Here is a 27,115-nt window from a genome sequence, read left to right as displayed (position 1 = left end):
GCCATCGCCTTAAGTTTGAGTCTATCTTGCCCGTGGTTATTTGAATCTGCACATTTAGGTTTAAACTGGGCGTGATCAAACATAATCTTCCATTGGTTCTCTCCTCTGAACTCAGCAGCCTCACGATAGTGATCATTACGCACATTCAAACAGAATCTCATCACGGTTCTTTTACTGTCAAATCTGTGACAGCTTTTGGAGAATGATTCACATTAATCGTGAATGGGTCCTGGTTTTGATCTATCTCAGCTTTTATTGCTGTTACACTTATCTGACCTCAAGAATCTCGTTTTTTTCTGTTGCTAAAGTGGTATTACATAGTATAGTGAGAAATACGTTGCAGTCTTGAACAATGAACGCTAAGCTTAAATAATTGAATTCCCTGACATGACACGTATAATCGGATAATGCTGTTATTCCAGGCCGGGTTTTAAAGAAAAGCTTTTCGTTTTTCTAACGACTTCGTTGACGAGCCAAATATAAATGATTCCATCGCTCGCTGCAAAGCAGGAGTGATTTCTGGGTTGTAAACTTTTAGATATCATTTGTCCGTCACTATGATAATAAAAGCTCCAGCGGCAGGAAATAACCAGTGGGGCCTGCCAATACAATCTCCGTCATAAACAAGAAACTTAAGGAGCTCCATAATCAATATGCACTTCACATCTCAATGGAGGACCGAATTCCTTCCAGGAAACGGGATCCTTTATATTAGCCACCGCCGCGTAAAACAACAGAGACCAGAGACATCAATCAAATCAGAGACAGTTTTTTTAACACCTCACCCCAACTCCCAACCCACTTTCTATTCATCTGTCTGAGGGCCTCGAAATGTCAAGTTTTGACAGAAACAATAAGAGATGACCTGCCCATTCCTGAGGCAGGTTCACATGTCTGGAAAACAAAAATGTGAAACGAGGTTTGAGGTAGTAAACATCGACACAGGAATCCTGAGGGCTCAAGTGACAAGAGCTGCAGCGGTTCCAGCAACCACAACCCGCTGATGTTCAGGGGCGCGACTGACGGCCTTGTTTCAGAGCTTTCTAATGGAAGCAGATGTAAATGGTGGGTGCTTTTTCAGCATCGCAGGCGTGGGTGACCTACGGTATTACAGTACATCCATCCAGCCTCTCTCTCTCACTCTGGCTTTCCCTTCTTTTTTTGTTCCAGAATACACTTTGCATGTCTAGATCCATCATAAAACCTTTAAAGTGTAACGTTTTTCTTTTTGGAGTGAGAAATGCCGCCACGCTTCCTGAGAGCTCACCAGCTCACTCTGGGCTGGGTCTGTTCTCTTTCCCAGGTGCAGGTTGCACGGGCACTCAAACCACTTCCAGAGACTAGGGAGTATCCCCTTTTAAGACGATGAATTTAAAGGGACACGCTTTGCGTGTGTAACAGAAAACATCTCCTTTTCATTACAGCACACTCCCATTTAACATTTTCTAATGTCCATCCTTTCATCTGCAGCAGCGATTCCACAGATGTTGACGGTGGGAATTTTTCTCCTCTTATTAGCCGAATATAATGATTGAGGCTAAATGACAACCTATGGCATGGGTTTCTCTGAGTAGCAAAAACTAGGGCTGTAACTTTTGTTCTCTACATGCTCATCACGAGCCTGTATACATTACGGGGTAGGAGAAAGTAACAACCGTCAATGTAAGGCAGTCTGTATACACTGACCAAAATAAACCACATGTGAGCATAGATCATCAACAATAATAATGTATATGTTATGTTTTATGGCTGGCATTATCTGTGTTCTTGATCGTGAGCTACACCAAGAAAGCCTTGTGTTATTGACAATTGTCCCTCCTTTCAATGCTCGTAAAGAATACCTGTTTTTTGGGGTAAACTTGCTTCTTATATCCAACATGTTTTCCAAATTCAAGTCTTGGTTTAGCCCTGAATGGACTAATAGTGACATCAGCGGAGGGCTTTTTTTGTCAACTACTGCCATCTTGTGAGCAGTCCATCTTGTGAGCAGTCCGTCTTGTTTAAAGCTACATTGACCAGAACTGAATTTCTCTCAAAATTGTCATTGTAGAACTAAGGATGTTTCAACAGTTATATTTGTTTTCATATTGAGCTTGCATGTATGCTCTTCAAAACTGAAGTTTCATGTACTATAGAGCTGCAAAACAACCTCTATATCAATATTACAATATTTTTTATTATGTTTTTGTAGGTTTGGGAAATATACTTATTTTTGACTTGCTTCCTGGAATCGATGTTAGATGTTACCATGGCCTACTATGACATGTATATCAAACCAGATTGGAAAAGCAAGAGAAATCCACAAAGACGCACACTTAAATTAAGAGGCTTAGTAGCCTTTATTGTGCTATTCAATACAAAGTACACTTCAGCACTCTTCATAACATAACTATACCCACCAGCAACAGACACACAGCACCCACTCATACACACTTTGATAGATCAAAAACAACACAAACGTCACAGCACATGCAGGAAAGACTATTTGGGACATAACTGCATCTGGCTAGTTAAAAAAGAAATCAGTCGTTTACAAAACCTTTTTCTGCCAAATGTAAAAGTTGGCGGCAAACAACTAAAATCACTAGGCAAGCTCATGTTTTCTGGCACCGCGAGGGTGTTATATTCTCTTTACCGCATCATCGATCTCAGAGATCTGGTCCTTCAGCTGGCTCCACTGTTCTGGGTTCAAGGAAATACCTTAGAGGCAAGAGACAAGAGTTATCAAACGTAGCGTAATTTTCTGTGGACTGAACTTTCTAAGCGTAGTGTTTTCAATTGTTATTTCGCATCTGAAATGTTCCATTCATTTACTCTGAAAATCTATTTCTAAAGGAAACAAGGGGAAATGACAGTGGGAGTGTTTTCCAGCAGAGTGATTACCTTTCTTGCCTGGCTTCATCTCACCATCTTGGTTCATCCAGTATTCTCGGATGTCGATCAGCACTTTGCCTTTGAAGTCTCTCACACTGACGTATCTCATTTTACCAATCTGAAACGACAACCAAACATCAATCACAGGAAGATCTTATTTTTTATTTTTTCAAGGCGCAATATATAATATGTTGGCCTATATACACATTTTATAGTCTCGGTTAAAATAAATAACTTTAACCTAAGAATATCAACCATGTTATGAATGAATGTAACAGTACATGTAGATGTGAGGATGCTGTGTAGGAACATGAACCCTGACTTGACTCGCACCTGGAACATGTTGTCTTCCTGGTTGGAATCCCCCTTGGCGTTGGCAGAGCCGCCGGGCCGCGAGCTCTCTCCACTCTTCTGCTTCTTGGCCGGCTTCTCAGGTATGCTGGGCTTCTTCCTCTTGGCCTGCGAGGACAGGTGGGTGGAGGGACGGTTTCAAATGTGGGCGGGATAGATTTCTTAAATAACAGAGGATGCGAGGATATATTTTTCTTTGTAAATGTGTGTTTTTTTGTTGGGCAGATAAAAAAAAAAAGAGGGTGACCTACACCCCTGCTGAATTGGAAGGTGGTGTTTCCCAGCCATGTAAAGGCACCATATGGGTAAAAACAACTGTCAGACCAGGGGGGTGAGTGTGGTGTTATTACAGTAAACAGAGGCGATGGGGAAACTAATGTTTTATTTTTATGAAGTGCAGTGTATTTCAGAAGAATGTTTGAATTTGAGTCATGTTAAGCTTGACTTCTGAGTTCCGTCTCATGCTTAGAATGATCATCTCTGAAAGATTATAACTAAAAAGGTAACCAAGAGCCTCCAATACATTTTTATTCCTGCAACGTTTATGTTTCAATTCAAGGTTTTTGAAGGACATGAGGGTATATGTGATGTGGCCAAAGAGGAACATACCTTGGTCTCCACCTCGCTGTCAGAGTCACTACCAGAAGTAGAAGACAACACTTCCTTTGACTTGGGCATTCTGCAGATGTGAACAGATACGGTTTACACAGGGAAACACTGCCACCAACAGACCACTCAGTACAGTGCAGATTCAACTCAAATGCTCATGCATTGCAATATTTCTAATTGATAGGGGTGATGGACGGTTAAAACATATTAGTCAAAATACAGGACCAAAAATCTAAACAAACGTAGACGTATCCATTCATACTCAATCTTGATTGTCATACTGAACCATTAGGAATCTATTTTAGATAAGCTTTCAAGAGCCATTACCAATATTAATATATATTTTGCTTGAATTTAAAAATTGGCTTAATTCATTGACAAGTTTGCAGTGAGACTTAAAGCATTGCTATGGTGATAGCTGATCAGCTACTATGTTGGCAAGGTGTATATTCCATTTGACACATGCATCTAAAAATAACAATCACCGTTGTTGACCTATTACATTCCCAAATGGATTACCACCTGCCTTCGTTCTCCATCCTTGGTCCACATGTTAAGATGCCTGTTGGCACAGCCACTGAATAACAGTCAGAGGGACTGCCCTGCCCCCGATAGCTAACCGTAACATGCGAGTTTACCTCCCGCTGCCCAGACGAAGGCCACAAATCTTTGTGGGCGCCAAGGCCTAGAGTGTAAGGACCTTTTTCTCTGCTGTGACTGAAGGTGCTCTTGCTACACGCATCCGTTATTGAAAACCCTTGTCCAGCTTGGTAAACACGGATGCTCGACAAAGATCGAAAACAATAACATGAAATCCAGTACCACTGCAGCGGTAGCGAGCTTGCAGGTACAAACTCATAACTTGATAAGAAGCAAGCAGTGTCACTAGATAGTATTGGTTAGAGGTATATTTAATTTATACTCCTTCATTAATTATACACTAGCAGCTAGGCAAACGACAGGTAATAGCAAGCTAAAATTACATATTTCGTTGGAATACAGCAGCCATACGTACTCTGAACTCCAAAATGTAAAGTGTAAAGGTAACTAGCTAGCTAGCTCTAGCTAGTAAGCAATAAATAATAAACCAGGAAGATGGGATGATATATTTCTATCGATACCGAGTAGAGCTAGAATGTTTAGCCACTCTCTGGCTGCCACCTGGTTTTCAGAGACTAGATGGGATGTCTACAAACTACAGCAATATGCCAGGTTTTGCGTTTCATTTAATGAAGAATTGATTCTAGTCAAACAAATGCGTACATAAATGTTTTTCATTAAAGTAGGCTTACATGGCTGATGACTGAAAAAAGATCCGGCGGTTGCAATGGGAAGAAAGCGTAGTTGAGATGCGTTTGGTGTTTGAAAAACTGCTGAAGGGCCGCACTATGGGCCGCACCAGCTTTTGTGTTCAGGGCAATATAGTTTGGGAAATGTAGTTTTTAGACTCTAGCGTTACGCTTCGCCTACACACATGGAAACACATTCATTATGAATAAGTATAATAGTCTACTTATTTCAGGGACCGTGGATCCGGTAGTAGTACCTGACCAATTTGAATCTTTTACTTAAAATTGTATGGTACACATATGTCAGGAATAAAGGAAGTTGAATGGCATAGGCATTTATTTTATTAATGTGCAATCGGTTGTCACCAGTAATTTTTTGGAAGACTTAGAAATTAGCCAGTAGCTTGAACGTTCTTTAAATATTTGACGATAGGCTATCTAAAGCCTTTGGAAATAAATAAAATAATTTAGACGGAATAAGGTCTACCAGCTTCTTATGATAAACTTGTTGATAACTGATACATGTGTTGAAGAAACTATCAGTTGACAAGTTAGTAGAAATTGTGAATACTGATTTAGTGTAAGTAAGTCATTATGTTAACCTGTTTATCTAAAATGTATCGTTTTAGTTCGACCTTGAATTGTATCACTCATGCTTGAACTACAATACCCATGTGTCTCTTAGAGACAGCCCTGTAAATGTAGTGTCACTTCCTGTTTCGACCTTCTCATATAAATACTCTGGTTTATGAGTCAGTGTTCGTCAGAAAAAAAAAGAACCCAATGATTCCCATATGCCCAGTGGTGTCTTTCACTTATGGTGAGTAATTGTTTAAAAGCATTTTAATATACTACGATGGATATTAAACACGTTTAGATTGTTATTCATAACGTTTGTATGGGAGGATAGGTTTGGTAAACATGTCCCTGTGCATCTTGGCTATGCGGGGGTCTTCATCGTAGCTAGCACCAGCGCTAGCATACCGTTTACCCTCGATGTGTCTGTCCCCTGCAGTGCCCAGCCGGCTTGGTGAAGATGCCAAAATGGCTACCGGCAACTATTTTGGTTTTACCCACGGTGCTGCGGCGCAGTACAGGTAAGATGATTCCCCAGATATTTACACAAATTTGGCATATTCTCTTCCATCATCACTCGTTCCTGTTTTGTTGGGTAGTGTTACTAAACATTATTACATCTGTGGTTTGCCATTGTTCGAGGTTGGGGGAGGGGACGGTGAGAAGGTGATGTTAGAACACTATTCCGCAGGAGACAGTGGCTAGCTAATGATAAATAGAAGCGCCGAGTTACTAAGTCTAAGATCAGATCCGAGAGGCATTTCTGTATTTCTGTAGGCATACTTATTTACTTGGCCCTCCCACGGGGATGACTTAATTCTCAGCATCAGCCTCGTTTGCCCCTCGCAGGACTAAAAATTTAAGATGTTTTCACGTTGACTGCATCACTGACAGCTGTCAATTTACAAGCAAGCAATCGTCAGTTACATGCTAACAAGCTATTTGGTGGTGATTAGAAAGAGATTAGTTTTACACATGCTCATGTCCCTGGTCTAGTCCTCACCCCTGGTGACTTCAAACTTTCAAACGGTCAACTAACCAGTGCAGTCTCCTACTTAATAACAAAGTGACAGCAAGTTGCTTTTCAAGAACTCCCAGAACGTCACCAGGCTTAAACAAATCATTCTCATAGAGATGACATCAACAGAGAAACGGATTATCAGTCTTACATTTGCAGCATTTCAAAATGTTTGTGTAATTATTATTACACAGGGGGACCTGGTCTTCAGATACAGCTACTTACCCGGCTGCCTATTCAGTAGAATTATTTTGTCGGCTATATTGACTCAAATTTTGGCATAACCTTCAACATTTCTAACTACAATATTTTGCAGTTGCATAAAAGCACACTGGGCAAATACATTAGGCCCTTTGTTGTAACTTAATTGTAGGGACAACATAATGCCCAGCCTAATATGTACTCAAAACAACCAGTATTTATGGCTAGTTTGTTTATAACATCCACCTGAACCAGTGGAGTGACAAGGACTTCTAGTTGTTCTATGAAGACTGTTGGTTTTCAGTTGCCTGTTTGTCAGTTTATTTTTGAAAAACCTTTTTTTTTTTTATTATGTGATTCATGTGGAGCGCACTTCCCTCAGCTCGACGCTCATTCATGGAAAGCCAAGGCTACTCTTCATGGCTTTAACAGTCCCGGGTGCAGCTTTATCTGCACAGTCAGCTGGAAGGCCTCTGGACAAAACAGCTTCAGTCACCCCACCACCCCTCCCTAATCAACTCACGTTCACCAGATACAGTGCAGTTGGAAAACATTCACCCTCCTTCACACTTCTATATGTTGTGTGGTACACTTTTTACTATAGTGGATGAAATCCTGTCAATTGTGTTCAAAATATGTTACAAGTTTAAAGATTTTCAGTCACGCTTTGAAAGCCTGGAAGTGCTGTCTCAGACATCGTGCAGTCGATGTTGAAATGCTCTTCCGTTAAAATGTGACCGTGTCTGAGATTTGTTTAACTAGTTCACTTTTTGCTGCAATTCTGTTTACAAAGACAGTAATCTATTGGTCAGTAAAATGATATTTTAAGATTGCTACATTAATCTTGACATAAAAATGTAATCCCACAATAAACAGTAGGAATCTGAAGAGTGAAAAGTTGATAAAAAGAAAAAGCTTGCTAAAAAAAGAGCTGTTAGGAAAAGGGTACGGCTATCCTAATATCATGGCTTAGTGTTTTGCGGTTCATATCTGTACGGGCTGTACATGTTCATGTTGTTCCCTCAGGTATAGTAGATATCACTGCATGCCTTATACATCTTGACTAAACCTGACATACAACAGTATCCAAACAATATGGAGGCACTTGTTCTTTCACTGCACCGTCACCAGTTACTTTCTGAATATGCAGTAGACCTCATTTAGATGGGGTATCCAGTAAAACACATTTAGATGGGGTATCCAGTAAAACACATTTAGATGGGGTATCCAGTAGAACACATTTAGATGGGGTATCCAGTAGAACACATTTAGATGGGTTATCCAGTAGAACACATTTAGATGGGTTATCCAGTAAAACGCATTTAGATGGGGTAGTCTGTGCCAGTCCAACTCCAGTTGACTGACAGCTCCACTCGACTGCTGGATGGCAGGAACCATGGCAACAGCTTGTGTGGATTTGAAACATACTGAGATACTTAGAAAGCGCTGAATGAATAACTGGGTCATTAAGACAATGCCCAAGATGAACGACCTCCCTGTGGCCTTGCCTATATTTAGCTGCACACCTTAAAATGAAGCTCATCAAAGTAGAAGCAGGCCTATTAAACGGATGTAATTTAACTAAATCCCTTGTTGATCAGTTAGTGTAGCTCGTGTTTGCAATTTTCCAGAACACATGTAAACTGCACATTTCAGATACAGACATATAAGAATTATTCCATGGGATCCTTCCTCAATACATTATAGATTTTCTGTCATCCTAGCTGGTATTGTCTTTATAATATTGTGCCAATGGAATCTTTCCATTGTTTTCAGTTTTAACTTAGCCTGTGCAGTTAGCCAAGTGTTTTGAAAACACGGACCTGATGTTTTTGACTTAAGACCTGCTCTTCAGTGATAAATCACGCCTTGGAATTCCTTTGACTCTGGTCTCTGGCCCCAGAGAGACTAAGGGACTTAAATCCAGAATCTATACATGAAAACAAAATGTGGCACATGAAATATCGAGGGCACCCTCAAATTTAGGTATTAAAATGTAATAGAATTGATTGTCGATGATACAAATAATTGGTAGTACTAGTGCAATGCCTGTTCTGAACAAAATACTTGGATCTGGCAAACAGAGTGGTTCTGCATCCTGGAGGAGAAACATCTCTTATTGCATGTCAGTATGGTGGAAAACATGTTTATACTCTCGCAAACAGCTTCTACAAACATGTGAACACTGCAGCTCCCTGGGCCCTGAGCCTGCTGCCTTACAGGTCTGTTCTGGGGAGAGTCCAGACACACACACTGTTCTGCTGTCATGGTCGGGATACCTCAGATATTTCTGAGGGCATGACTGTCTTTCTTTGCTGCTGCTGGGACACAGCTGGTAGATGAAAACAGCCCTGAATCTCAAATAGTCCTCTCCTGCAACAAGCATGGTTATGGTTATTTAATTTCTTGTTTATTCAAATCTGTATTGATTTCACCCATCTGTGCCAGGATTGTTTCTGCTCGTGTTCTGCTAGCAGTGATGTGATGACATTTCTTAAGCTTTTCACATATTTTCATCAAATTACACTGTGGGAAGCGTGTTTGGGGAGTCCTAAGAATTACAACATTCCGTTGTTGCTCAATAACAACTATCTGCAGTCCTGTAGAGATATCTCCAGGAAACACCGTGGGCACTTGTTGACCTCCAGGCGTGGCTTTTAAAGCACGTCATTGTCGCCTGCATTCGTCCTCCTCATCCCCTGACACCCAGGTGTCCCCATCTGATAAGATGACCTCTGCCTCCCCCTCCCAGCCAGCAGCCTGCGGCCGGGGTAGCCTACACCCACCCCACCACGGTGGCCAGCTACACGGTGCACCAGGCTCCAGTGGCAGCGCACACCGTGGCTGCGGCCTACGCCCCCACCGTTCCCACGGTCGCTGTCGCCAGGCCGGCGCCTGTCGCCGTGGCAGCCGCCGCCACGGCAGCAGCGTACGGGGGCTACCAGCCGGCCCACACGGCCGCCGACTACGGCTACGCCCAGCGCCAGCAGGAGGTCCCTCCTCCACCCCCCCCGGTCACCTCCCAGAACTACCAGGTAAGGAGCCTCGTGGGAGGAGCCTCGTGGGAGGAGCCTCGTGGGAGGAGCAGGGGGGTCATGTGGTGTTGTTTGCTTCTGAGTGTTAAAGGGGCATGATGCCGTTCTGGAAGGACAGTAAAGGGCACGTTTCAAGGCGTGTGACCGTCCAGATTTTATGATATTATTTTTATACTCAAGTGTCACAGTTGATTTAAGATTTATTTTTTTGATCAAATTGGAAAAGTATGCTGGATCTCTCGACTGTTTTCCATTTCTTTTCCCTATGGGACCCAGATGTTAGTTTGTTTTATCACAATATCTGTTAGATTTCTAGCATGAACTGTTTCTCTCTGTTTCAAGACCACTGATGTGTAAGAATGAAATGCAAAGATGACACCTAGAGTACATTCAAAACTTGTACAGTATAGCCTTGCAGTAAAAATGTTTTAAATTCATGTTTTCACTGATCAACCTGCGCACACACAAATACAAAAACTATTACAACTGAATATATCTCCATCCCACCTGATGTATTACCTTTTGCAACAGGTTACTTGTAATGGTCCCGTTTTCACTGGCAGAGACTTGCCAATATTCCAGGTACTGCCAGCCCCGTTCTTTACCCAACATGCTCTGGAAAGTATTTGGTGAATTCGGGTAATCTGGGACATTTTTTGCATGCATTTTGTCAACGAAGCTTCCTGATTAACTAGTGCCCTGACCCTTTCTGTTACACCACACCAATCACATTTTGTGATTTCAGTCACATAACATCCATGCTAAAGCTAGAGTCATAGTTCTGTGGACTTGACATTGTCATAGCGGGGAAGAAAACGCTGTGGAGTTTAGGTGTCCCACATTACTCAATGTCCCAGATTACCCAAATTCACCCTACTTTCTGTAGGCGCTGTATACCATAAGGCATTACCTCAACACCACCAGGCTTGACCTCGAGGCGCCGGCTGTGTGTTCCTCTCTGAGGTTAGCTTGTTTTGTCTCCCGGCGCTGCACCTCCAGGACTCTTACCCCTATGTGAGGTCGACGGCGCCGGCCGTGGCGTACGACAGTAAGCAGTACTACCAGCAGCCCTCGGCCTCGGCTGCTGTGGCTGCTGCTCAGCCCTCTGTGGCTGAGTCCTACTACCAGACCGGCACGCTGGCCTCGCCGTGGGACTCCACCTGGAAGAAAAGTCTCCAAGGTCCATACTTTGATATTGTTTTATTTGCTTGTTCCTCGTTCTGTGTACGGCATTTTTTGCTCAGGTGTTTCTTAATGGAAGGCCAACTTCTGTTTGGTTTGTCTTAAAAAAAAAAAAAGTGTGGATCACCGCTTTTGTCATCCACAACTCCTTTTGTGTCACGTAACTAAAGTGAACTACATGTATGGATCATTTCCCTCTATATGGTCTGACTCCTCTGGCTACTTCAGTGTTATACAAAGGAGGCCTCAGCATCCGTCTCTAACCTCCTGTTCCCTCCCCCTCCTGCAGCCCCCAAGCCAGGCTACACCCAGGGAGTAACCCCCTACACACAGACCCAGCAGACCAGACAGGTCACAGCCATCAAGCCAGCCACCCCCAGCCCCGCCACCTCCACCTTCTCCATCTACCCCGTGTCCTCCACGGTCCAGCCTGCCGCTGCCTCCGCCGTGCCCTCATACTCCCAGAGCCCCACCTACAGCACCAACGCCGTCACGTACTCCGGTACCTTCACCTTCTTCCCCTCCTGTTCGGTTCCGGTAATGTCGACAGAAACTTTCCATGCAGAGCGTTGGATGCAGTAGCTTCCTGTTTTCAATTGCTGCTCCTATAATCCTCCTATTGTCCTTTCTTGCTACAACTTTTAACATGGAAACCAGTCCATACGTACTTTTTAGACTGTTGAGATAAGTCTAAAAGAGGGGCGTGGGGAGCAGGGATACCTTGTAGAAAAGTTGTTTCTAGAGTCAAAAACTGTTGAGGCCACTCCGAACAGGAAGTTCCTAGGCTTCCCTCTCGCCTGAGCCTAACTGCCTCTCCCTCCCTCCCCGCCCCAGGCACCTCCTACTCCGGCTACGAAGCAGCCGTATACTCTGCTGCCTCCACCTACTACCAGCAGCAGCAGCAGCAACAGCAGCAGCAACAGCAGCAGCAGAAGCAAGCCGTGGCTGCTGTGGCGGCCACAGCGGCGTGGACAGGAAACACCTTCACCAAGAAGCCGCCGTTCCAGAACAAGCAGCTGAAGCCCAAACAGCCTCCCAAGCCTCCGCAGATCCACTACTGCGACGTCTGCAAGATCAGCTGCGCCGGCCCGCAGGTACTTACCTGCTTTTACTGACGTGTCGATTATAAGGGAAGTGTTGGAGAAATCTCTTTAACATCTCCTTCCTTTCCCATCTCCCAATCCTCCCTCTCCCCGTCCGCACTCCCAGACGTATAAGGAGCACCTGGAGGGCCAGAAGCACAAGAAAAAGGAGGCTGCCCTGAAGGTGTCCCAGAGCAGCAGCGGGGGGGCCGGGGGCGGGGGGGGCTCGGCCCGGGGGACCCAGAACCAGCTACGCTGTGAGCTCTGTGATGTCTCCTGTACCGGCGCTGACGCCTACGCCGCCCACATCCGGGGAGCCAAGCACCAGAAGGTAGGAGGCTGTCCTTGGCTCTACTGTCCTGGCTTCTGAACCTCTTGTCAGAGTGCAAATGCAGCAACGCCTCAGTGTTGTGTGAGGAAGGGGTTAAGTCAGTCAGATCTCTACAGGCATGGCATGCTGTGTGATTGATTGGTGGCCTGTCATCTGGACAGTATATCAGCAGTGTCGTTCCATGATGACATGCAGCTGTCCCCTAATCCCCTGCGTGCCAACGCCAGGAGTCTCTAGCAGCATCTATCAGCTAGGATTTAAAATTGCTGGGTATTTATGTATTTATAAATTGTGACTCCTTGGAAGGGAATATTCATTCACATTTGTTTTACTAAAGCCATTTCTAATGTACTAATTAGTAACCAAATGATTCTGAACATTTCTGTATGTCCAGACTGGGTCATATTCTGTCCAGACTGGGTCATATTCTGTCCAGACTGGGTCATATTCTGTCCAGACTGGGTCATATTCTGTCCAGACTGGGTCATATTCTGTCCAGACTGGGTCATATTCTGTCCAGACTGGGTCATATTCTGTCCAGCCTGGGTCATATTCTGTCCAGACTGGGTCATATTCTGTCCAGACTGGGTCATATTCTGTCCAGACTGGGTCATATTCTGTCCAGCCTGGGTCATATTCTGTCCAGCCTGGGTCATATTCTGTCCAGACTGGGTCATATTCTGTCCAGACTGGGTCATATTCTGTCCAGACTGGGTCATATTCTGTCCAGCCTGGGTCATATTCTGTCCAGACTGGGTCATATTCTGTCCAGACTGGGTCATATTCTGTCCAGACTGGGTCATATTCTGTCCAGACTGGGTCATATTCTGTCCAGACTGGGTCATATTCTGTCCAGACTGGGTCATATTCTGTCCAGCCTGGGTCATATTCTGTCCAGACTGGGTCATATTCTGTCCAGCCTGGGTCATATTCTGTCCAGACTGGGTCATATTCTGTCCAGACTGGGTCATATTCTGTCCAGCCTGGGTCATATTCTGTCCAGACTGGGTCATATTCTGTCCAGACTGGGTCATATTCTGTCCAGACTGGGTCATATTCTGTCCAGACTGGGTCATATTCTGTCCAGACTGGGTCATATTCTGTCCAGACTGGGTCATATTCTGTCCAGCCTGGGTCATATTCTGTCCAGACTGGGTCATATTCTGTCCAGACTGGGTCATATTCTGTCCAGACTGGGTCATATTCTGTCCAGACTGGGTCATATTCTGTCCAGACTGGGTCATATTCTGTCCAGACTGGGTCATATTCTGTCCAGCCTGGGTCATATTCTGTCCAGACTGGGTCATATTCTGTCCAGCCTGATCAGAGTATCCCAGTAACTGACAGGAAGAGTTTTAGTGAGACTTGCACACATTGACGTGATGACATCCTTGTGTGTAAGCGGGCAGCACCTCCCTCTCTGACCCCTTCAGGTGGTGAAGCTGCACACCAAGCTGGGGAAGCCCATCCCCTCCACTGAGCCCAGTGTCATCACCCAGACTGCATCCTCCACCTCAGCTGCCCCCAGCAAGACCTCCAACACCACCTCCTCCTCCGCCCCCTCCTCCTCTGCCCCCTCCTCAGCAGTGTCTAACTCCCCTTACCTCAAGCCGGTAAACATCGTCACCAGCGGCGGCTCGGCTGGGTTAGGCAAGAGCACGGCTGCAAACAGCGTCTTCTCCAGCAACACCACCCCAGCCGTCAAGAAGATCAACACTCCCAAGATCAACTTTGTGGGTGAGTACTAGGGGTGGGAATCTTTTGGTACATCACGATTCGAATCGATTCTTGGGGTCACGAATCAATTAAAAATCGATTCACGATTTCCCCCCCCCACCCCTAGTGAGTACCAACGCTGTTTTTGTAATGTATTTTTGCTTTTTTATGTTCAGACCGTTTGGTCATTTTGTAGTCTTGCGATGTCTGGAAGCTCCACTACGGCTTTGATGCTGAAGATCTTATTTGGATGGAGGAAAAATATAAATGTTAAAGCTTAGCCCTGGCCAGTGTTGCACACCAGGAGCCTGGGGCAGACTGCCTGCCAAGGAGGAGCTGAAACGCAGCCTGCCTCAGATTAGAGGCAGACAGGCAGACTGCCTGCCAAGGAGGATCTGAAACGCAGCCTGCCTCAGATTAGAGGCAGACTGCCTGCCAAGGAGGAGCTGAAACGCAGCCTGCCTCAGATTAGAGGCAGACAGGCAGACTGCCTGCCAAGGAGGAGCTGAAACGCAGCCTGCCTCAGATTAGAGGCTGGTGTTGCACTAACAGGAGACACGCTAGTTTTAAAACTCCGGCTAACAAATGTCTGTCTGTGGCCACACTGGTGTCAGAGCCCGCTGAGCATCGTGTCAACAGCCTTCTCAAATGGCACCAATCTGCTCTGAACTTCTGTTAGCATTTATGTTTTGGCAACAAGACTGTGTTTACGTTTTCTTGGCAGGTCACTTAAGCTATCAGTTTCCCCCGTCCATGAATACCTGAGATTCAGTCCTTGTTTTAGGGCTGTGTTGCGTCAGTTTGTTTAGTCTGCAGATCACTTTGCTGCAAGAATCCCCTCAAGTTCTCGCTCGACCCTCAAAATAGTATGTGGAAGAATTTAGGAGATCAGAAAGAAACGACCTATATGCGATCTATTATGTTTTGACAAAGCACATGGGACATCTGTTAGACGTAAGCTGTGATTCCAAGAAGACATCAGTTCCTCATCACTCCTGAATTCTTCCATTTTGAAGGGGGGAACAAGCTGCAGACTACTGGGAAACCAGAGGAAGCCAAAGTGGAGTCGTCCAAGCCTGGGCCGCCCCCATTGGTCCCTCAGGTCCAGGAGTCCAAGACGGAGACTTCTGATTCGTTGTCCGCCCTAGCAGCGCTGCAAAGCGACGTCCAACCGGTTGGGCACGACTACGTGGAAGAGGTTTGTGAGAGATTTGTACTCAGGTTGGACCCGCTCAACAATACCAGAATCAGCTAAATGTGTTCTAAATGTTCCCTGGTGTTCTAAATGTTCCCTGGTGTTCTAAATGTTCCCTGCTGTTCTAAATGTCTGCCGTTCGGTTCTCCAGGTCCGCAACGATGAGGGGAAGGTGATCCGCTTCCACTGCAAGCTGTGTGAATGTAGCTTCAATGATCCAAACGCCAAGGAGATGCACTTGAAAGGGAGGAGGCATCGCCTGCAGTATAAGGTTAGTGGATAACTAGTTAGCAGTCTTCGCTTTTTTAGAATGGCTCCCACAGCGTTTTTCAAAGGACACTGTCTCTACCCTCCTCCTACACTGAGAGGAACAAATAATTTCGACAATTTACTCTCAAATGATTTCTTGGTAGTTAGTCCTAGTGGGAGCTATTGGATTAATAGTGGTTCTTGTATAAGGCTTAATAAAATGAACCCTTTGTTTTGGGTGTTGTAGAAAAAGGTGAACCCTGAGCTGCAGGTGGAGGTGAAGCCCAGCATCCGAGCCAGGAAGATCCAGGAGGAGAAGATGCGGAAACAGATGCAGAAGGAGGAGTTCTGGAGGAGGAGGGAGGAGGAGGAGCGCTGGAGGATGGAGATGAGGTAGTGATTCCCTGACTGCACACACAGAATTACTTGTATGCTGTCTGAGTCTTGGGACCATTTTGACTGATGGGTATCTAAGTGTTGCGTGTTGCTGTTAGCTATCTGAGTGTAGCGTGTTGCTGTTAGCTATCTGAGTGTAGCGTGTTGCTGTTAGCTATCTGATTGTAGCGTGTTGCTGTTAGCTATCTGAGTGTAGCGTGTTGCTGTTAGCTATCTGAGTGTAGCGTGTTGCTGTTAGCTATCTGAGTGTAGCGTGTTGCTGTTAGCTATCTGAGTGTAGCGTGTTGCTGTTAGCTATCTGAGTGTAGCGTGTTGCTGTTAGCTATCTGAGTGTAGCGTGTTGCTGTTAGCTATCTGAGTGTAGCGTGTTGCTGTTAGCTATCTGAGTGTAGCGTGTTGCTGTTAGCTATCTGAGTGTAGCGTGTTGCTGTTAGCTATCTGAGTGTAGCGTGTTGCTGTTAGCTATCTGAGTGTAGCGTGTTGCTGTTAGCTATCTGAGTGTAGCGTGTTGCTGTTAGCTATCTGAGTGTAGCGTGTTGCTGTTAGCTATCTGAGTGTAGCGTGTTGCTGTTAGCTATCTGAGTGTAGCGTGTTGCTGTTAGCTATCTGAGTGTTGCTGTGCGTGTCCAGGCGCTACGAGGAGGACATGTACTGGAGGCGGATGGAGGAGGAGCACCACTGGGACGACCGACGCCGGCTCCCTGACGGAGGCTACCCCCAGGGCCCTCCGGGGCCCCCAGGCCTGCTGGGGGTCCGTCCAGGCATGCCCCTCTCCCAGCCCCAGGGACCTGTGGTAGGGTCCCCCTCTCATTCTCACTCGTCCGCTGAAGGCTAAACTTACTTGGCAATTAGAACTTAATTTGAAATTAAGTTGTCTAGACTTTTTCACGTTCCAGGCAGGGGCGTATGTTTCATTAAACACGGGTTGGACGTGTCCCAATTGCTTTTTGTAAACTGCAAATCTGTCCCCCTCCGACTGTAATGAAGAAAATGTCACAGCTGCGTTCTCAGTTATTAACACAGTCTGTGTTGCAGCCTCCCCGTCGCCCTGACTCCTCTGACGACCGTTACGTGATGACGAAGCACGCTGCCATCTACCCCTCGGAGGACGAACTGCAGGACATCCAGAAGATCGTGTCGATCACAGAGCGAGCCCTCAAACTGGTGTCTGACATCATCACGGACCAGGACAAAGACAAAGAGGAGGACAAGGACAAGGACAAAGAGAAGGAAAAGGAGAAGGAGAAAGAAAAAAAAGAGTTCCCCAAAGACAGGTGAGGCGTGGGAATGTTCTGATCAAACGATTGATTGTTAAACAATTTCATGCTTGAAGTGAAATGGTTCCCCTGCCAAAATATCCACCAGTGCTTAGAAAACGAACATACTCCAACATGTTTGCACAGTAGATCAGAGGATTGTGCAAAGCCGGGTCCTGTTCTTCCAGACTTGTATTTCACCCACATTCCTGGGTGTGTGTGAACTGTGTTGTGCAGGGCGCTGAAGGGCGTGATGAGGGTGGGGGTGCTGGCCAAGGGGCTGCTCCTCCGCGGAGACAAGAACGTCAGCCTAGTGCTGCTGTGCTCAGAGAAACCCACCAAGACTCTGCTGTCCTGCATCGTGGAGCACCTGCCCAAGCAGCTCACGGTACACACACACACACGCGTACGCACCCAGAGTCTAGACAGCTACGCAAGGACTTTGTTCTGAAGCGGTTTGAGTGATTTTTGTTTTTAAATGACGGTGTTCCTCAGCTGGTGACGCCAGAGAAGTACGAAGTGAAGGGGTCTGTCGACGAGGCTGCCATCATCCTGACATCCTGCGCCGAGTCCAAGATGCAAGTGACCATCACGCTGACTTCGCCCGTCATCCGCGAGGAGAACGGCCGGGACGGAGGTTGGGAACGCCATCGCAAACCTGCTCCCTGTCCCGCCCCCCCTGTTTCCTTCCTCTTCTCTCTCTCTCTTCCTATGATATCAATTTAAGATGTTGATTCATGTCCTAAAGAGCCCTACTCCGCTGGCACTTAGAGCGCAGGTTGAGGAGTGGAGAAAAGGAGCAGACAGAGAGATATTTGGTACTGTGTCTCCTGACTCCCTGTGGGTAGTTCTCCCCAGCTCCACGCATCGCAGGTCCAGTCTCCAACTAAGGAAGTGCTCGAGCTGTGTGCTGAGAAGCCGGTTATCGTAAACCCGTCGTCACTCTTAAGCCTTAACAAATTGGAAATTAAAATAATCTTTAGGATATGAATTCCAGTTGAGGTCCAGCTCCTTACATTGTTGCATTGGTTGCATTTTGAGGCAACGTATGGGCCAAATGTGCATTTAATTCAAACGTACAATCAAAGGGCTTTCAGACCGAAATCTGTCAAACTGGAAGTAGGGTGATCCTCCTTGTCTTGATGCAGGACTGTTTAACGCACCCCTCTCCTTAATACGTTTTGGGGGCGGGCCTTAACAATTGGTGAGCTCAGCACTTCCTGTTGAAGAGTGGAAGGGGGCGGGGTTTAGAAGTGCCAGCAGTGTTGCTCTTCGGTCCTCTGGAACTCTCCTTCAGTGCTGCTCAATACTGGCCTTCCTGGAAAACCAAATGCATGATCAGTGTTTGCATTGTGTTGACTAGTTAGACCCCCGATAAGATTTTTGTTTCCTGTGTTCTAGGGGATTCTGTTTACAAAGCACAATGCAGAATATTTTACCACTGGGTCATTTATTATTTTTAGAAAGAAAAAAAATATTTTTGAATTTACTTGCCAACAGTAAAGAACAGAAATGACAAGATGATTGGAAAGGGTGTGTGGGGAGAAATGACAAGGCCAGATTGGAAAGGGTGTGTGGGGAGGTGGAATCTTAACTTGAGGAGCGTGTGCACAACTCGAAGTTTGGCATGAATCATGCAATCATGTAAATGGAAGATTTGTGCAGAGGTTCGAATTGCGCATGTGTTTCAAGTAAGGATTTTGCCTGGGATGAATTACGGGGGGGAAAATGTTGTAGGTCACAGGCAGGAACAGGATGTTGGGTCACATCCTCACAGGAAACAAACTGTACTTGAGTCTGGTGATGGAAGCTCACCATTCTGAAGTCCTCCCCTGACTGAGTTGGTGTCCTCCTCCATACCAAAACATAATCTCAAAACATCGTCCGCAGTAACGTTCTGTGCAGAAAGGACGGTGCTGGTTAACACGCCTCCATAGTGCTACACATTCATCTGCATTGGAGAGTGAAAAAAGAAAAAAGTCAATTAAGCCAACTCCAGTGGGCTGTTTATTGAGGAAGTGCACAACTTCAAACCCACTGCTCGTCCTTAGGGGAGAGTCGGCTAGCTTCAGGGAGCAAGGCTATGACAGAGGAATCTTGTGGTTCGACCTGGGTACAGACATCGGCATACAATGACTGTTGGGCGTTCAGTTCAAATCTGGTGATGCCAGGTGTGCATGCAGTAATGTCCTAACCCCCCCTTCATCTGCTGGGAGTGGTCATGTGGTCACCAGCACGCAGAGCTGCCTTCATGTGTCCGTAGCGTGTCAGACAAGCCCAAGTGCTCTTCTTTGTCTTTTTTTTTTTTTTTTTTTTTTTTTTTTTTTGGGGGGGGGGAAAGGGAATATACCTACCACCTGTCTCCATTAGAGGCTTGGTACGACCCACACAGCTCCGGAAGGATTTTTGACCAGGGTGTCCCTCAACCACCCCCCACAAACACTTTGCCACACCTACCATCACCGTGCCACGATGCCAAGCTTTTCAAATCCCACCAAGCAGTCATTAGCACCAGAGCCCCCAAACGGTTCTGAAGGGATTTTATTTTAATCTTCTTACTGATTTACTAGTTCCATGTTTACACACTACTAACCATTCAACCACGGGAATAATCTTCTGTCCCATCCCTTATATTTGATCACTTACTCAGAAATGCCCAGTGTAATTGAATGGCCAGACCGTGTACTATGCATATAAGACATCTTGTTTATGCATTCAAGAGCTTTCATTTGAGTGTTTCTTTAGTTTTTGCACACATTGAATATTCTGGATGTAAAAGCTGAAACTGTCACATGAAGTCTCCAAATTGCTGTGACCCTCCATAGGTGTGGCCAGCAATATGCATTCAACTCACATTTAGCTCATTTTACTGAATTCAACATAATTTATAGCATTAACATTGCATACAACTGTTCATCCATGGAACCACATTCAAAGCGCTTAGATAGTTCTCAGCTCCTTGAACGAATACAATCATCACTAGTTTTCTCATAGTCACTTATCAACAAAAATCAATCTTGGGACAACAAGTTTCTTCAAGCAAACACCTCCTGGTATGTGTGGCAATGTGTTTGAGTCTTCACCAGTCTTGCTGACCTGGTCAAACACCCGCTCCTCACCTCCATTTTGACAATTCGAATCCATTTTTAGATGTAACCTCGGGTATGGTGAAAGACCCAGCGGACGTCTTGGAAAGGCAAAAATGCCTTGACGCTCTGGCTGCGCTGCGCCACGCTAAGTGGTTCCAGGTTCGGAACATCATTTTACTTTTCTTATTGTAGCCTTATGAGATGTATTTGTTTTAATTTTTCGGTTAGAAATTTCATTTAGATTTCATTTGTATAAAAAGAAAAAAAAAACATAAAAAAAAGAAATCTGGACACAATTTGAACATTTTAGAATTCTTTTTTTAAAGAACTGAAAAATATTCAAGGATGCCACCCGTAATGTTAATGTTGACCAGGAAGACACTTCTACTGTTTTGATGTAGCTCTTGTTTAGAAGAAATGGTAGTATTCCTGTCTTTTTAAATTTGTTTTAAATAACAGGCATCCTTGTATTACCTTCTTTAACTCAGAAAACTGTCTTATAGTTATAACAAAATACACACAAAAAAAACTCTTCCATAAGGCTGCAGAGTATCTTTGCATACAAGTGTGTCATCAATAAGAGCTTTCATGTTGAGCGTTTGTTCTTGGTGATTTATTTTGATTGTAGAATAGGGATTGAGAGAAAAGGAACATCTGATTAGTTTACTGTGTCACTGCTGGTTGTTCACAGGCAAAGTAAAGCAGATTTCCTAAGCTCTTTCAGTCCCTATGCTATCCTTTCAAATGGAGCTCTTGTACTATTAAGTACCTTGTTTGTGGAATACGTGATAAACCTGAGGTCAGGGTTTATAAGATGACAAGGAAGTCCCCCTTTTCTTGTGCATCTTGCAAACTTTGAACTCATTTTACTAACGATGAGGTAAAATACTGCTGGGAATGGCAGCTGATTTCAACCAATTGCGGCCAGGAGACACACATTTTATTTTTCAAAGCAATCATAAGCTTCCATTGTGTACAGTAGTGTTTGGACCTCTTTACAGAAACCTTCCTGTTCTATGGCCGCTGTTGCTTTCTGTGGCTCCTGTCGCCCTGCTAACGTTGACTTTATTGCATCAAAGGCTAGAGCCAATGGGCTGCAGTCCTGCGTGATTATAATTCGTATCCTGCGGGATCTCTGCCAGAGGGTTCCCACCTGGTCGATGTTCCCCAGCTGGGTGAGTAACTGAGAAGAACATGCTGGGCTGCACTGTTAGAACTACAGACATACAACACCCTCCTTAAGTACAGGGACATTTATGTAAAAAAAACCCCCCCAAAAAAACAAGGAATTAAATTCTATTTCCCAGTTTTAGTTTGAGCCAAGAAATTGAGTTGTCTTTGTTTTAGTTTTGAACCTGTGACATTCGTGTTCTAGACACTATATATACAGAATGTCTGGACGGTCTGTAGTCCTCCAGCTTCCCTCTCGTCCACTGGAGTGTTTGTGGTTGTATTGTGACCCCTGCCTGACCCCTGCCCCCAGGCCATGGAGCTGCTGGTTGAGAAGGCCATCAGCAGCGCCTCCGGACCCCTCAGCCCTGGAGATGCACTCAGACGAGTCTTTGAATGTATTTCCTCCGGCATCCTGCTTCCTGGTACGGCTTTTGTCTTTTTTGTTCCCTGAAACATCTGTTCTTGTAAGATTGTGTGTGTGGCTCATCGTCATCAGATGAAAAGGGAAGCATATTTTGTAGGGTTATGATAACATTCAACTGAAAGGTGTGTGTGTGTGTGTGTGGTCGTCCAGGTGGCCCAGGGTTGGTGGATCCTTGTGAGAAGAATCCCACAGACACCCTGACAGCCATGGAGGAGCAGCAGAGGGAAGACATCACCTCAAGTGCCCAGGTACCTCCTCACCCTGACGGGGCCAGGTACCTCCTCACCCTGACAGGGCCAGGTACCTCCTCACCCTGACAGGGCCAGGTACCTCCTCACTGACGGGGCCAGGTACCTCCTCACTGACGGGGCCAGGTACCTCCTCACCCTGACAGGGCCAGGTACCTCCTCACCCTGACAGGGCCAGGTACCTCCTCACCCTGACAGGGCCAGGTACCTCCTCACCCTGACAGGGCCAGGTACCTCCTCACTGACAGGGCCAGGTACCTCCTCACTGACGGGGCCAGGTACCTCCTCACTGACGGGGCCAGGTACCTCCTCACTGACGGGGCCAGGTACCTCCTCACCCTGACAGGGCCAGGTACCTCCTCACCCTGACAGGGCCAGGTACCTCCTCACCCTGACAGGGCCAGGTACCTCCTCACCCTGACAGGGCCAGGTACCTCCTCACCCTGACAGGGCCAGGTACCTCCTCACTGACGGGGCCAGGTACCTCCTCACCCTGACAGGGCCAGGTACCTCCTCACCCTGACAGGGCCAGGTACCTCCTCACCCTGACAGGGCCAGGTACCTCCTCACCCTGACAGGGCCAGGTACCTCCTCACCCTGACAGGGCCAGGTACCTCCTCACCCTGACAGGGCCAGGTACCTCCTCACCCTGACAGGGCCAGGTACCTCCTCACCCTGACAGGGCCAGGTACCTCCTCACCCTGACAGGGCCAGGTACCTCCTCACCCTGACAGGGCCAGGTACCTCCTCACCCTGACAGGGCCAGGTACCTCCTCACTGACAGGGCCAGGTACCTCCTCACTGACGGGGCCAGGTACCTCCTCACCCTGACAGGGCCAGGTACCTCCTCACCCTGACAGGGCCAGGTACAGACCTGACAGGGCCAGGTACCTCCTCACTGACGGGGCCAGGTACCTCCTCACTGACGGGGCCAGGTACCTCCTCACTGACGGGGCCAGGTACAGACCTGACAGGGCCATGATCAGAAAAAAAGATGCCAAGTAGAGCAGATTTTCAATCTGTCGTTCATGGAGGTGTGAAACCATGAAACTCACAAACTTCAGACTTAATGGAGTCTGACGTGATGCCCTTTGACTACATGGTTAAAGCCGTACTTGAAATTCATCTGGCAGTTTAAAACCATTACGTCCTCAGGAATGAAAGAGTAATGTCTGAGATGACCAGCGCTGCCCGGGGGCCTGACAGACTGTCAGGATACATGTCATCATGTCTGCCATCAAACATGCCCTGTGACTGAAGATCAAAGCACTCGCTTGCCAGCTCAGAACTTCACAAATCCTAGTCTCACATTCAACTACTGTCTAGCACACATACAGTTAGGTCCATAAATATTTGGACATTGACACAATTTATCATTTTGGCTCTGTATACCACCACAATGGATTTGAAATGAAACAATCAAGATGTGCTTTAAGTGCAGACTTTCAGCTTTAATTTCAGGGTATTTACATCCAAATCAGGTGAACGGTGTAGGAATTACAACACATTTTATGTGGCCCCCCCCTTTTTAAGGGACCAAAAATAATTGGACAAACTAACATAATCATAAATCTAATTGTCACTTTTAATACTTGGTTGCAAATCCTTTGCAGTCAATGACAGCCTGAAGTCTGGAACCCATAGACATCACCAGACGCTGGGTTTCGTCCCTGGTGATGCTCTGCCAGGCCTCTACTGCAACTGTCTTCAGTTCCTGCTTGTTCTTGGGGCATTTTCCCTTCAGTTTTGTCTTTAGCAAGTGAAATGCATGCTCAATTGGATTTAGGTCAGGTGATTGACTTGGCCATTGCAGAACATTCCACTTCTTTGCCTTAAACTCTTTGGTTGCTTTCGCAGTATGCTTCGGGTCATTGTCCATCTGCACTGTGAAGCGCCGTCCTATGAGTTCTGAAGCATTTGGCTGAATCTGAGCAGATAATATTGCCCGAAACACTTCAGAATTCATCCTACTGCTTTTGTCAGCAGTCACATCGTCGATAAATACAAGGGAACCAGTTCCATTGGCAGCCATACATGCCCACGCCATAACACTACCTCCACCATGCTTCACTGATGAGGTGGTATGCTTTGGATCATGAGCAGTTCCTTCCCTTCTCCATACTCTTCTCTTCCCATCATTCTGGTACAAGTTGATCTTGGTCTCATCTGTCCATAGGATGTTGTTCCAGAACTGTACAGGGTCTTTTAGATGTTTTTTGGCAAACTCTAATCTGGTCTTCCTGTTTTTGAGACTCACCAATGGTTTACATATTGTGGTGAACCCTCTGTATTTAGTCTGGTGAAGTCTTCTCTTAATTTTTGACTTTGACACAGATACGCCTACCTCCTGGAGAGTGTTCTTGATCTGGCCAACTGTTGTGAAGGGGTTTTTCTTCACCAGGGAAAGAATTCTTCTGTCATCCACCACAGTTGTTTTCCGTGGTCTTCCGGGTCTTTTGGTGTTGCTGAGCTCACCAGTGCGTTCTTTCTTTTTAAGAATGTACCAAACAGTTGATTTGGCCACACCTAATGTTTTTGCTATCTCTCTGATAGGTTTGTTTTGATTTTTCAGCCTAACGATGGCTTGCTCCACTGATGGTGACAGCTCTTTGGACTTCATATTGAGAGTTGACAGCAACAGATTCCAAACACAAATACCATACTTGAAATGAACTCTAGACCTTTTATCTGCTCTTTGTCAATGAAATAACGAACTCCCATGAGGGAATAACATACACCTGGCCATGGAACAGCTGAGCAGCCAATTGTCCAATTACTTTTGGTCCCTTAAAAAGGGGGGGGCCACATATCAAATGTGTTGTAATTCCTACACCGTTCACCTGATTTGGATGTAAATACCCTGAAATTAAAGCTGAAAGTCTGCACTTAAAGCACATCTTGATTGTTTCATTTCAAATCCATTGTGGTGGTATACAGAGCCAAAATGATAAATTGTGTCAATGTCCAAATATTTATGGACCTAACTGTATGTTGCCTGCCAATGTTGCATTCCAACATTACAAGTATTCATCATGGCATCAAATTGCATAAATGATGTAGCTAACTTGTTCATCTAGCTAACTTAGACAGTCCAGTAGATGGCTACTTCCATGAACCCCTCCTTTCCAACAGTTTTAAGGCTGACCTCTCCTCTCTCCTGCTCCAGTTTGAGACTGACCCCTCCCCTCTCCTGATCCAGTTTGAGACTGACCTCTCCTCTCTCCTGCTCCAGTTTGCTCTTAGGCTGTTGGCGTTCCGTCAGATCCACAAGGTCCTGGGCATGGACCCGCTGCCCCAGATGAATCCGCGCTTCAACGTCCGCAACAACCGCAAGCGGCGCCGCGACAACAGCGACGGCAACGACAGCTTCGAGGGCGAAGGGAAGAAGGACAAGAAGGACTACGACAGCTTCTAGGACCGGCCCAGCGCCTGCTCTGCCCCTCCCACCCCCCCCCCTCCATAACTAGTCTATATATATACACATACCTCTCTGTTGTCACTGCTATTAACAGCTGGGCGCCTCTTGTTGTGACTGGAGTCCAGTGTTACATCCAGCTTGGTCTTGTTGAGCGATGAGTTCACCTGTCGACCTACAGCTGTACAGAACGCTGCAGAGCCCAGGTGTGTCTGTGGTGTGTGTGGCTTTAGCTGTAGACTGGGCCGGCCTGGGGATTGGACCTACACCTCTGCTAGCTGAAGCCCTCTGATCCTTTACGCTTCTCAAATAGAAGTAACCTTGACAACTGCTACCCAAGTTCTGCAACCACTCCTTTTTGGAGTTTTTTATTTTATTAACATTTTTTTGGTTACAATTTTCATTGGATCAGGTAACAGATTGAATATGAATCCAGATGTTAAGGTCTTTTTCTCGTTTCATTCAGAGGGTTGGCCGTTAGTTTATACCCGTAGTGAAGCACATAATTTGGTCTGTAATATTTTATGTTCCCAAGATGTCATGTACGAATATGGTTTATTTTTAAGTGTCTAATGCAAGTGGTATAATGCTATGGTCTTGTCAAAAAGCTGGACTGCAATGTTAACGAGCTGCTGTGGATATGTAGTACATTTCTGAAGAAAACACTGATTCCTGAGATATTTGTGTTGGTAGTGTAGTTATCCCTAAACGTATCTCTAATATATATGAAAATATTCCTATAGTCTTGCAATAGATCAGTCTTTCAGTTTGTTGAAGAACGCATGGCAGTGGTGAGATTTGTTCTTGTATTATTGGCTTTTTAACTTTTTTTGTTTTTGTTTTAAAAGATTAATGAGGAAATTAATGGATTGGTCTTTGAATTCGTTTAACGTTGGATGGATTAATCAAATAATCTATACAATAAGAAAAGATTGGGTTGGGGGAAAAAAGGTGTAATGTTGATGTTGTAATCGCGGTTCAATGTAGATCCATTCTTTGATTGTCTGCCTCTGTATCTCTGCTTTACAACAGGCAGAATAAAGACATTTCCTGAATGAAGGTTTGGTTTTCTCACTTGAATTGAGTTTTACACTAAACACACCAGGGCGGTGGAGGGGGAGGCGGGTCTGAAAGGGTAGTCTAGTCAACATCGACATGCCGTGTAAACGTTGGATTAACCCAAATCTTTTTTGCAGATTGTCATCCCAAGAACATAGGTAAACCATTATGATTTAAGACGGCAGCTAATCCACTTCTAAGGGGGCACAACCAAAATGTATTTATATTCATAACCGCGTTTTCGTTTTTTAGGCAGCTGGTCATATACAAAGGGTTTAGGACTGGAGAGTCGTTGAAGGCAAGAATTCTTTGCATGTCAATGTTAGATGTGACTTGATTCAGTTATT

At 45.5% G+C, this 27,115-nt stretch overlaps 2 protein-coding genes across 4 annotated transcripts; one reads left to right on the top strand and one right to left on the bottom strand.

Annotated features, from left to right (window-relative positions):
* Window positions 1–2,315: 2,315 nt before the first annotated feature.
* On the bottom strand, window positions 2,316–5,274 carry sub1b (SUB1 regulator of transcription b). The gene is made up of 5 exons (XM_062451725.1): window positions 5,127–5,274; window positions 3,835–3,904; window positions 3,208–3,333; window positions 2,884–2,992; window positions 2,316–2,700 (listed from the first exon to the last, which is right to left on the bottom strand). Exons 2-5 carry the CDS (start codon window positions 3,901–3,903, stop codon window positions 2,621–2,623), a joined length of 384 nt encoding a protein of 127 aa, XP_062307709.1. The 5' UTR covers window position 3,904; window positions 5,127–5,274; the 3' UTR covers window positions 2,316–2,620.
* A 575-nt stretch (window positions 5,275–5,849) lies between these two features.
* On the top strand, window positions 5,850–26,764 carry zfr (zinc finger RNA binding protein). 3 transcript variants are annotated; one of them, XM_062451078.1, is made up of 21 exons: window positions 5,850–5,943; window positions 6,139–6,220; window positions 9,671–9,953; window positions 10,485–10,535; window positions 10,953–11,133; window positions 11,425–11,637; window positions 11,970–12,229; window positions 12,345–12,548; window positions 13,982–14,285; window positions 15,281–15,462; window positions 15,611–15,730; window positions 15,956–16,101; window positions 16,735–16,897; window positions 17,140–17,378; window positions 17,598–17,748; window positions 17,856–17,997; window positions 20,511–20,608; window positions 21,529–21,624; window positions 21,933–22,044; window positions 22,197–22,294; window positions 25,527–26,764. In XM_062451078.1, the coding sequence occupies exons 1-21, from the start codon at window positions 5,907–5,909 to the stop codon at window positions 25,707–25,709; spliced, it is 3,345 nt and encodes a 1,114-aa protein (XP_062307062.1). In that variant the 5' UTR covers window positions 5,850–5,906; the 3' UTR covers window positions 25,710–26,764. The 3 variants fall into 3 exon arrangements, 2 of the variants coding, with proteins under 2 accessions (XP_062307062.1, XP_062307063.1); XM_062451079.1 differs by lacking the exon at window positions 10,485–10,535; XR_009928494.1 differs by lacking the exons at window positions 20,511–20,608; window positions 22,197–22,294; window positions 25,527–26,764 and having other exon boundaries at window positions 21,933–21,956.
* The last annotated feature ends 351 nt before the right edge of the window (window positions 26,765–27,115 follow it).

This window comes from Osmerus eperlanus, chromosome 25, assembly GCF_963692335.1.
Source record: "Osmerus eperlanus chromosome 25, fOsmEpe2.1, whole genome shotgun sequence".
Taxonomy (NCBI): Eukaryota; Metazoa; Chordata; class Actinopteri; order Osmeriformes; family Osmeridae; genus Osmerus; species Osmerus eperlanus.
Note: the sequence above shows the minus strand (reverse complement) of the source record. Positions and strands in the feature narration are given on the sequence as shown.